This window comes from Cebidichthys violaceus, unplaced genomic scaffold (genome assembly GCF_023349555.1).
Source record: "Cebidichthys violaceus isolate CVI_PGR_0920_01 unplaced genomic scaffold, fCebVio1.0.p SCAF_11, whole genome shotgun sequence".
Taxonomy (NCBI): domain Eukaryota; kingdom Metazoa; phylum Chordata; class Actinopteri; order Perciformes; family Stichaeidae; genus Cebidichthys; species Cebidichthys violaceus.
This window is the reverse complement of record NW_027176274.1, coordinates 13,656,257-13,668,845: the sequence shown is the minus strand read 5'-3', so window position 1 is coordinate 13,668,845 and position 12,589 is coordinate 13,656,257. Positions and strand designations below refer to the sequence as shown.

The window sequence follows — 12,589 nt, the reverse complement described above, 5'->3', positions numbered from 1 at the left end:
CACGGTTTCAGATGGCAAGATGAAATCACTGCGGTAGTCATGAAGTGCCAGGTTTGTCAGTTCCCGTCCGTATCCCATCCAACAAGCAATAACACTTTGCCACAAAGGTGGACCGGGTGTCCCCAGAGCCTCTGAGTCAATGAGCCTCCTCAAAAAAATGCCTTTCTTATCGTTTGAACTTCACAGTGCAAAATGATGTATGCAGAGTTAGTCAATAAAAGACATAGAAGTTTTCACATTCATCTGCTGAATGGGGAAAGTTTCTGTGTGCTCACCTTAAATATACAGTAAGTTTAAGTAATTTTTCAGTGAACTAAGTAAGCTGTTAGCGCTGTTAGCTGCGAGTTGCCGGTTCAGGTGTCTCAGTGTTGGGGGCCGTGTGGAGGCAACAGATATGCTCTGAATTCTGCACCTTTAAACATATTTTTAGAGAGTGGAAATACTTGTTCAAAAAGGTATATGGCTCTGGGCCTACATGCAAATAAAAAAAATGTAGTTTAAATAGAAAACATTTTTCTTTCATCTTTCTGATGCACTTCAGATCTTTCCTCACACTAGATGGACAGAGCATACTTTCATCAGAGCTACAGAAAAACATTTAAAAAAGCATGCTGGTTTCTGAAATACAGTCAACATTTTGTAACATGTACATCATGTTTGGACTGTATCGGACAAAATGGAGTGTGTTCCTTTTTGCAAATATAAATGATTTAAAACAAATGATAGAGACACACAATGCACTTATGGCCAATAAATGTGAACACATCAGAAAGTTGTACTTTTCGGACTTTAATGACTTTTTTTCAAAGATAATGATTGAAAAGTATCGAACATTTCCTCAGTAGACTTGGCTCTGAACTACATTTAATTTGCGCATTCCTTCACAGTTAGTGGTCTGATGTTTGGAAAACATCCAAAATACACATATAGGTATTTATTTTACTATCCTTTGTCTATATAAGTCTGTAGATTTCTCCCCTAAATTCCCCAAAAGTTAGCCTCATTTTGTATATTCAAACATGACATTTTGACCAACTTGAAACATAAAAAACAACTGTCTTAAGGGGAAGTTCTATGGTGATATGACATGGCTATTTCTTTTAATTCTTTTAAACTATTCACGTGTAGGGTCTTGCAAAATCTATGGAATTTTACAATACATATATTTAAGGTAAGGCTGGGCAATAATTCAATATGATCATTTATTGTCTTTCAATAGAATCATATCATGATACAATTCTATATTGAAACATTGTGATGTACAATAAAGTCATATTGATAACAACAAGCACTCAACTTTCTTTAAAAAAAAAAGTGTAGTTAAATCAAACAATTGTCTTAATGGGATTACTTTGTATTTCCTGTGTCACTGTTTGCTTTGTATGGTTTCCTCCTAGTCTGTTGCTGCAGCGACACAACAATGTGCTGAACTCATGCTTGTACTTTTGCTATTTTTACAAGAGCAGTGACAAACTGACCAACCCTGTTGAGGTCATCCATCCTTGAAGTAGCTGTTTCAGTGATGGGCTTAAAAAAAAAAAGTAGCTTGCTACCAGCATTGTATTGTGTGATACGCCAGGGTACTATTAGTGAACGAGACAGGCTGCACATAACGAAGCCATCTCCTGCAGAGAACTAAAGGTTAAAGCCTGAAAAGTCATCACTGTTCATTTAGACAAGACAAGTGGGTCTATTATTAGCTTGTGAAAAAAAATGAAATGGCAAAAGAAAAATGAATAAGAACAGACAAGGACATAATTAATATTCCAAGATAATACAAATTGGACAAATAACAGAAATTATTCAGAAAGAAGGCTACGCTTTTGTGTTTTTTAGGTTATCTACCTGAAGACTTCAGCCCTCGCAGAAGTCTTGAATGCTATTGATTGTGGCAGCAGAACATTTCCTGAATAACAATAAGGTAGGATGGGGGTTTAAAGTGGTTCTAATATTCATTGGATTGGTTAGGACACTGTTTTTTTGTGATATGCACAGCACAGGTGATGGATCAACAGAGTGGGCTCTCTCTTTGCAAGTCCTCCCATTCAGGCTACAAGATAAACTGGCAAGAATTTTGCTCCTTTGCTGACATTGGAGTATTTCCATTTCAGTGTCTACCTTCGGGGATGAAATATCTGTGTACAAGATTGATTCAGGAGAATATAAAAAATATCAAGACTAGCTGTGCCAAGTGGAAAATGTTGAATTTATCTCTGTAGGGGGAAATAAAAGCAGTTAGAATGATGGTATCTTCAAAGATTAACTATATTTTCATGATGCTTCCTTTCCTGTATCAGTGCTTCAGCAGTATAAGGAGGGATTACCTGTGGAATGGGAAGAAACCGAGAGTCTGTATGATTAAGCTGTTTACCATTATAAAAAGGGAGAGGAGGACTGGCATTGCTAAATATAGAATTATACAATGTTGATTTTGAAATGGTTAAACTATGCAAACACTGGTCAGGGAGCGGCTCACATCTGGGCTGGATAGCGGTAAGGGAAGTCGCTTACCTCCCCTTTTAGATGTAAGATACTCTGACTCAAACACCATCACAGTCCTCCCTTTGAGGGGCTATCAATCCATCACTGCAGCACTCAGCAGAGATTTGAAGCAAAGTCCATAAAATGTTGGGCCTGTCTCAATAAAAGCAAAGTTACTCATCTATATGGGGAAATCCTGCGATAAAGATAGGGAAGAAAACAGTATGATGGAGCGTATGGCACACTAAGAGTTTAGCCACAATTGCTAAGGGAGTGTTCTAGTCTTATCAGTGTCTACAAGATTGATATAATCCAATAGATAATGCAGACTTTTGGGAATACCCCCCAACTAGGAAGCTGTGTACAGCTTATGGGTTACAATACAAGAGGACAGGATGAAAGTATATTGCAAAGGTTCTTAAAGCGTCCACAAAATGAAATCATCATCTGTTTTTCATCAAAATGGCAGCAAAGGGACCGTGACACTGAGCTTGAACAAGAAGTCTGGAAAATATTGTCCATAACAGGGGTTGGTCAGTAAGGGATAATGAGAGCAATATTATACAATGTATAAAATAATCTTGATGAGTAATCTGTTCTACCAGCTGGACTTACAAAAAGGTACTGTTTTGGTTAACTCTTGTGGGCTTCCTTAAAACCTATTAAGCCCTAAGCCTATTTGTAGGCCTCTCCTCGATTATTGCACACTCATAGTAAAGAGAGTGTTTTTCGTCTGGTGTATTTGTATTTTAATAGTTTTGGTATTTTAGAAAGCTAACACTTGTGAGATTTGTTCAGATTTGTAAATATCAGTATATATATATGTTACTGGTTAAGAGTACATTAAGATGGAACACAGCACAAATTGAAATTCTTTATCTCCGATTATAAAATAATCCAATTTTGATAAGATATTTTTTTTTAATGTTGTAGTTGAAAGCTCAAACCTCTCCCAGATCATAGCCCAATAGGTTGAGAGTCTCTCTGCACAATTTGTTCTTTGATAAAGTGAAGCATTCAAGAGCTAGAGAGGTTTGAGTGCAGAAATTTCAGCCGAGGTCAACCAAAATGTAATTTTGTTCCAGTGGTTCCATTGTAATTTTATAGAGTATATAATTATATATTTCACTTCTTTTATGACTAATAGTGTTCAATCTATCATATGCAGCAGTTTGGCATCATTTAGAGAGCCTGGATCCTCTCTGAGCCTGTTTATGTCTGTCATCCATGGGATTTTCTCGTCTGGCTTCCACTCCAGGTCTCCTAGCTCAGCCTATGGTGGGTCGATTTCAGTCAATGGACCCTCCTTAGAAGCGTCTGAGTCCACAGAATCTAACATTCAATCTAACAAATTCAGGTCCGTCTGGCTTAACATGCAGCCAGGAATATATTAAAGAACTGGAAAAATACTAGCACACCTCATTATGAGGACTGAATCAAATGTCCATGTTTCCCATGCTTCTGATCCGCTGTTCAGGAGAAGCCATGACCGTCTACCAACCCTGCAAATTATCCCACAACAGATAGTCATATCTACAATCGGTAGATATGACAGAATCTATTTCATCCTCCTGTGTCTATTGCGTCCACCAATCTGCCCTTTGCTACCTCTATTGAGCATGTTACATTTGGACATCAAGACTAAGCTTCACCACAGGCTTGGTCTGTTACAGTTAAACATCAGAAGCTGGCTCCAAAAAATGTACATCCATGTGTTGTTACATGAAACCTCCCCAGAGATCCTCATGCCGACTGAATCATGACTCTCCCACTAGATTCATCTCTATGAATGGATACAATGTTTTTAGATCTGTCGAGCAGAGGAACTCCCTAATGCCTCAGCTTCTTCTGAATGCAAATTTTCTTTTCGTTTGGTAAGCAGTGCACACAGTTCTGCTTCAGTTAAAAGCATGCAAAACCACTGGTGCAGAGAATCTTGACCCGCCACTTAATTTGACCACATTTGGCTAATTTTGGCCAAAGCTAAAAACACACTCCAGTTATTACAACATTTTTTCTTTGAAATTCTAGTGAATAATAAAAAATTTAAAAAAAAGACTGACTCTATAGATTCCCTTTACTCTCCTGTCCCTCGGCTCCCTGTTTGTATGCCACCTTCACCCACTTAGCTCACATTTCAAACCAAACGGGTATGATTCCAGCTCTGTGGGAAAGCACCTTAGCAGAACCATTACACATAAGTGATGATGTATCTGATCCCAACAATGACGGTCTAATATCTAGACTTCCTTAATTAGCAGAAATCAGAGAAACGTTACTCGACCTACAACTATGTGCCTTTATTGACTGACTAAACACATTACAACCACAGCAGTCCGGTTTTCGCCCCGGGTCCCAGCACAATAACAGCTGCAGTTTCAGTCACTGTTAACAATGTCTCCAAAAATGACCATGTGCTGCCCTTTTCGTTGTCCTATCAAAAGCATTTGATACCGTTAAGCCACACGTAGTTCCACTCTTACCTTACAGCAGTGGTTCTCAAACTGTTTCTGTCATGCCCCACTTTGGAGGAAGAAAAATGTTCATGCCCCACCGCCCCAACAAAATGATCCATGTTGAATTTTCATTGAAATAACATTTTGTGAGTCCTCCATCTGTGCTTTTCCAAATAATAGAATAAAGAAGATTGCAATCACTGTCAAGTAAACCAGATTGCTCCATCAGACAAAAACAAATAAAATGTGCAATCACTTTGTTAGAACAATGCAAATATAGTTATATCGGTGCAAAAAATAACTAATATTTGGCAAAAAATAGCTTATTGTGGCTGCAATTAACCTGTTTTACCCTGAATATCTTTTCAAGATAACAATAAAGTACAACCTCTGAAAAACAAAAAAAAAACAAGTTCAAATATTTGGCAATAAAGAGTTTTACACTGCACATCTTTTCAAAACAGTAACGTGCAACCTGTGCAAAACAGGTATAATATTTCCTTCTTGGCGTCTTGCCGTTTGTCTCGGATGCATCGCCTGCGGTTGCGTTTCTTTTTCCCCCAGCCAAATGTCTCTTTATTTTGCACACTAAGCCAGTGTTTTTAAACCTTTTCTGAGCCATGTCACATTTTTTACATAAAAAAAAAAAAAAAAATTGTTGGCACACCAACAACCAAAAAAGTTACAAAATGACACCTTTACGCATAATACACCATATATGCCAGGGGTGTCAAACTCAATCACAGAGAGGGCCAAAATAAAAAATTGGGACTACATTGAGGGCCAAATAGGGTCAACAGTTAATAAACAGGATAGAAGGGATATTGGACAAAGTGCATGAAGAATACATGTTTAGGTAGGCTACATTCTATTATGCATACGTACCAGAGCCAGATGTCTGGCATCTTCTCTTGGCTACCAGTTCATTAATGTTCATTAGGGTTAAGTTCTGTGCTGTGGAAACCCTCAAGATGGAGTGAAGCTGTGCATCAGTGAGACTCCTGTGTGGGTTTTTGTTCATCTTCATCACAGAGAAAAGCTGCTCACACAGGTATGTGCTTCCAAACATGCAGAGCATTTGAGTAGCATGTAGGCGGAGTTGAGGCATCGTTTCGGGGATGAAGCTTGGAAACTGTGCAGCGCCCACAGAGTCACACTTTGTCTTGAGAGTGTCATTACACTGGAGGTCCATCAGCTCCATTTGGATGTGCACAGGTGCTCTTTCCACGTCAACTGCAAACGGATTGCTGAGCAGTTCAAATCTAAATTTCTGAGCTGCAAAGTCGGCAAATTGCCCAGTTCATCAGCAAAACGCGCAGTTGGGAGCACAGCGAAACACGGTTTGGCAACACGGAAAGTGACCCAAGTTTCCTTGCTGCATCCGAGTCTCCCACAGGCGCAGCTTGGCTTGGAAAGCTCTTACTGCATCATACAGGTCTGTGATCACACGTCCCCGTCCCTGAAGCTGGAGGTTTAGCGCAGTGAGATGCTTCGTAATGTCACACAAAAAGGACTTTTCGTCCCAGAGGTCTGTGGTGTGGCGGGCCAGTTATGATATAATTGTACCGAGGGTCGGAATATTTAGTTTGACATGTCTGATATCTTCTGACAAATTAATCTCAATGTGTTGATCCTTACGAGGCTTTTCATCTGGGTTAGAATGTTGTTCAGGGCCCAGTTCAGAGTCTGCACTTTTCCTTTTCAAATTTTTCTCTTCATTTAATTCTACTGTCTTAAATGAACAATGTCATTATTGCGCTACCTACTGCCACCCACTGGCATGGAAGAGTATATCGCTGCATTAAGCTACACATGTGAGTCACCAAGGATCTTGGCCTTTGTGCATGTGCAAGCGTAGCCTGTTAACGTAAACATTTACACGAAAGTACAGGCATTTCGCCATGTATTTATTCGTGACTTAGTTTTATGTTTTATGTTTTATGTACTTTGTACTTTTGTAATATGTATAGTTCTCAATAAAGTTCTTGAAATAAACAAATTCTGCATTTGTATGAAGGTAGATTTGTGTCTTTATTACGCAAACAAAAAAATATGTTTTGAAAGCAAATTTCTCGCACTGCAATCAAAAATCAAGTTTGTATGTGAAAATATATAAACTGAGAATAAATTATTTGTTAGTTTTGCTTATGAAACTATAATTTTTGGTTGCAAAACAAAAACCTTTGCTTTCAAAACGAAAAGCTACGGTTTCAAAACCAAAAGCTACGGTTTCAAAACCAAAACCAAAACGTAAAGCTACGAGTTGAGTTTGGATGTAGTGGGCGGGGCATACGCTGCTGAATGAGCCAGGAGTTTCTATTGGTGGGTTCGACTTGGATCCCGGCATCTACTTCCACTGTAGAGGTTACTGTGATGAGCGGCATGGAGGTAAGTTGACATTATATTGCTCTGTTTTGTCACAATTATTTTAAATATGGTAGCACTTCACTTTGTTTTCATGTTGTTAGTGTCGTAGAGTCTCTTTTTTTAAAGAACGACATGAGGTGTTGTTGACATGAAGCTTCACTTTTTGCGTGCATGTAACGTAAGTCGAACCCACCAATAGAAACTCCAGGCTCATTCAGCAGCGTATGCCCCGCCCACTACGTCCAAACTCAACTCGTAGCTTTACGTTTTGAAACCGTAGCTTTTGGTTTTGAAACCGTAGCTTTTCGTTTTGAAAGCAAAGGTTTTTGTTTTGCAACCAAAAATTATAGTTTCATAAGCAAAACTAACAAATAATTTATTCTCAGTTTATATATTTTCACTTACAAACTTGATTTTTGATTGCAGTGCGAGAAATTTGCTTTCAAAACATATTTTTTTGTTTGCGTAATAAAGACACAAATCTACCTTCATACATTTGCCCCTGCACCCCACAGTTTGAGAAATACTGCCTTACAAAGAGAAGTCAGACTGTTGCTGAAGGTACAGTCTGACTTACAAGTCTGAAAAGTGAAGCCAATGCAGAAGTGCCTTAAACTTGCATTGTTACTACTGGCCATCAGGGGGCGACACCTTCGGTTGCAAAAAGAAGTCTGATTGTATAAAAGTCTATTCGAAAATATCTCTACTTCTCTCTTGGTTTATTACCGCAGTAAACATTGTAAACATGAGTTTATGGTCTCAATCGCTAGTTTCAAGTCTTCCTCAATACAGCATGACGTTCCTTTAGTAAATTATAGGGCTGCAACTAACGATTATTTTAATAATCGATTAATCTGTCGATTATTTTTTCGATTAATCGATGAATCGGCGGGGAAAAGGCGAGTGAATAAAAACGTGTCTTTAGTCTTGCAAACTATACCACCCCTGCTTTACTACCGTTATTAACAAGCTAACGCTAACTTGTCATGCTTGTCAAGCAGGATAACGAGTAAACAGCAGCACCAGAAGAGCTACTGGAGGGACGTTACGTTCCTCACTTCAAAACGGAACAACAGTAGGATTCTGGAGTGACTTATCCTGCTGTTGAACTCCCTTCCTACACCTCAAGGACTCCAACATGTTTACGTTTTAGATGCTGAATCATCTGAATCTGAGTGTAGTTGTACTTAGTTCCACCCTGTCGTGTCACTTCTAGTTGCAACAAAACATGCTGACGACGGCCAAAATGCCGAAGTTAAGGCTTCAAAACCGCAGTCCACATATCAATGGAGACGTCACGGTGACTACGTACACTTCTTATGTACAGTCTATGGCTGAAATGAATGGCCCCTGTGGTGGAGATAAACTATGCATTGTCCAGGCTACTTAAAAGTTATAACAATTGTTCACATCATGACCACATCTTCTATTGAAACTGCTTTACTGATTTTTAAAAGGCCTGGAAACAGTGGTGGACTACAGACAGATTAATGAAGTGGTTATATGTTCTGTGTGATCAACAGGCTCATTTGATGCACAGAAAACATACCTTGTGTAAGTCGACAGTGTAAGGTGCAGGATCCCAGGCCACCAGAGTCACATTCTTGTAGATTGAGCTTGTGTTGAATTGATGCTTAGGATTGTCCAAAATCTGTAAAAGCAAGAAGTCCTGGTTTTATGGGCAGTTGTATTGACGCCGGAAGTCTGGTCATCATTGCCAGGCATTTGAAATATCAAGCTTTAGATCTGCCGGTACACAGACTTTGTTACCTCTGGACACAGCCAGGTTAGCGGTTTAACCCAGTTTCCAGAGCTGAGGAGAACTGAAGAGTAAGTAAGTTGATTTTTAAGCTACTTTTAGAACCAAGGTTAAAATAATGTATCATAAAAAACCTGAACCATCCTCAAATAAATAAATAAATAAATATATTCCAATTATACAGTAAGAATGTGCAAATAAGTATTATTGATTGATAATCATCAATAGTCTTAAGTGGTGGCTGAGCTGAGCTGAAATGAATAGAATCCGTGGAAGCAAACAAAACATCAATAAATCAACATCCACTGCATATGTCAAGAAATAAGGGAAGTCATGAATCATTTATATTTTCAACATTTGTTTTACATGCATTTCAGCGAGTGACACAGCCCGCTGAGTTATACATCCATCAAAAATTCATTATTGTGCATCATGCAAGGCCAGACTCTCGCTCACCTGTGAGTTGATGATGCGGATAGTGGTTTTGTTCCCCACGTCTCGCTCATATCCCTCAGTAGGTGCAGTGTTGAACCGTAAGACTGCATCATGAGTATCTGAAAGAAAAAACGCAGACCACATTTGAAGCAGGTAATGAACTGACCTCGCAGTATACATGTTATTGCCTAAATACACAGGAAATATGAAAACTAAAGCTGGGTATATATGTACATTCATGTACATATATACACGACACCAATGTTTTTTTCCTCTCAATACTTTGCTGAAGTTTTGTTTGTTTTCCCGCAAAAACTTCTCTCGAACAGCTCTTTATTTTAATTTTTTTAGGTTCAACACTCTGGAGTTGCTCAGATAATTGCAAACTGGGACAAACCAAGGCAGAAAAACATACCTAAACATCAATTTACATATCACATCACATCAGCTCGTCAAGGTCTGTATGTGGTCACCGCTGTGTCTGGAACTTGCTGCCGAGTCTTTCATTTTGGAAGCAACTTTTAAGAAATAAAGAATAACCACATAGAAAGGCACACCGATGCTCACTGAAACAAGAACAGTTGTTTGCATATGAATGACTTCCCACTCATACCATGTACACATGCACAGATCTTTTTGTAGTGAGATCAATGCATGTTGTAGACAGATCATCAAAGGGTTTGTGGCAGAAGTCACAATGATGACACGCTCACTACAGTGATGCAAATCATGATGCGACTGTTAACAACGATGTCTGTCGGGCTTACAGACATAACCAAAGTGCTCTCTAGTGGTTGGCTCCTGAAACTGATGAACCAACATAAATACAAAGAAAACATTACAGTTTCACCACTAATTCTGCCCACATTTTGGTATGTTTCGTATAAATACAGTTGACACACCAACATGAAATCCTCAGCTTGATAGATGGTCGTGGTAATAATTACAAACTTGTAACGTCTGCCCATCTGTGGATCGATCCATCAGTCCCACGGATGCTTCTCGTGTGTTGATCTGACACCAGAATGGATGATCCTCCAGCTTTTGATCTGATACTCCATCACTGCAGCCAGTTGATTGTTACACCACCGATTGGCATTCACAACACGACCTATTGCAAACACTCAAAACGTGCTCACTAGCTTGACATCGAGTTTGCCCTCCTGCCCCAATACAATACTGTAAACATGTCGGTTTCTTACAGGGCTACACCGGACTGATGGATTTTCAAGAATGTTTTCTTAAAGCTGGGATCGTTTTTGTTCCAATCAACTGAGGTTAATTTTACTTGTATAAGGAAACTCACATCATCAATATTTTACCCAATATTCAGACTAAAGAATATTTTGTGAAAAAGAAAAAAACTTTCCAAATTATTGTTTTTCTTTATATTTCATCAATTTATTGTTACATTTATGATTTATAATTATTTTATTATTTTTTTACAAATATGTATCTACGTCATGTAATTATAATTTTTTTAATTATTATTTCTAGTTTGTATTGTTCATGTTTTGATGCACCGACTGCCTTTGCCATCATTTTATCAGTGTTACTTATTTCTGTTGAGAATTTTGAAAATGAACTTAAGTCAATCAATGTGCCTTTGCCTGATGTACTCTGCTTTTATCAGCCGAGTGTGTGGTCATTATTACATACACATACTATACACTGTGTTATAGTACTGCTACTACTTTACAGAATAAAATAATGGGGTTCAATCAAGCCTACTCATAAATACTAATAGAAATACATACCGTTAGTCTCTTCATGGTGAGAAACTCACCAGGACTGCTCGAGTGACATCAATTATGGGACATAGCACAGGGTACCTGTTCCAGCTTGTCGAAATGTGTTCATGACAAATCATTTCTATGGATATCTTTTCACATAGCCAGTGATTGTCAATCTAATCATACTGTGACCCCTTAAAATGAATGCCTCCTCATGACCTCTGTTACAGGCGGCAGAGTGGTTTAATCAAAAATATATTTGATTCCTTTGCAGAGGAGCCCTGGAGGTTTCTAACTGTTAAGTACTTCTGGAGAAATTTAAAAAAATATACCCAAATATCAAAAGTAAAAAATACCAATGATCTGTATTGCACTCAAATTGTAAGTGACTCCCAGGTACCACTTATACATATTTGCAACATGAACATGTTTTTCCTCACTATTTCCCACTATACTAGTTGTAGGTTAAACCTGGTTCATTGGTTTAACCTACAACCGGACCAGGTCCATCAGATCAATATTCAACCCTCACCTTGTTTCCCCGATTATCGTCTTTCTATTTCCATGACTGCAAAGTCTCATGGGTGAAACCGCTTCACATTTATTCATTTATTTTCTACAAAGTTTTTTTTTTTTTTTAAAGAATAGAGGAATTTTAATGTCAGCAGTTGGTCTTAAAAACACTCTTGAATTTGTTTAGCAGCGTTTAGTGGCCGCATCATTTTGCAATACGCACCAGTTTATCCATACAGTCCAATTCATGACCTCAAGTCTCAAGAGGGCACTGCTCCTGTCTTATAGTATTCATAACAACCAGGTGTTTTTCTGGTGACTGTGTAAACAGCATTACAGACAGAACAACATGTTAAAAGCTGAGAGTTGTTAATATTAATGGATAAATGCAAAACGTGGCTTTCTTTAACTATACCCAGACAAACAGGTCAGTCCACTGGTCTGGTTCAGGTTTATAGTCGGCGTTGTGCCTTCGACATCAGGAACTGCCATAAAGTATGTGAAGCTGGTGACACAGTGACTAAACTACAGTATCATAACACAACATTATTCATACTCCGCCATAGAGAGTTTGATTCATTTAAAGCTTAAGAGAACATTTGTCAGTGTCTGTGAGATTAAACTTGATTACACTGCTCCACTGTTGAATCAGTTGGTTCATGTCTGACATGTTATTTTCCTCTTGCCACATGATTAATGAATTTTATAATGTTGGCGTATAATGTTGACTTCATACAACTGCCCCTGGTAGCTGCAGTTTAGTTTCCTCAAAGTCTTTTTATGTCTAAAAGTGTGGATGAAAACTTCCATGTTGGCAAATAAAACCAGGGAGAGGCAGACAATGT

At 38.4% G+C, this 12,589-nt stretch overlaps 1 protein-coding gene across 1 annotated transcript in view; it reads right to left on the bottom strand.

Moving 5' to 3' along the window:
• st6gal2a (ST6 beta-galactosamide alpha-2,6-sialyltranferase 2a) overlaps window positions 1–12,589 on the bottom strand; it is a 47,153-nt gene that overhangs the window by 11,611 nt on the left and 22,953 nt on the right. The window contains exons 3-4 of the mRNA XM_068704983.1: window positions 9,520–9,617; window positions 8,854–8,955 (exon numbers count right to left, since the gene is read on the bottom strand). Coding sequence (XP_068561084.1) covers window positions 8,854–8,955; window positions 9,520–9,617 — 200 coding nt within the window. The remainder of the gene's footprint in view (window positions 1–8,853; window positions 8,956–9,519; window positions 9,618–12,589) is intronic.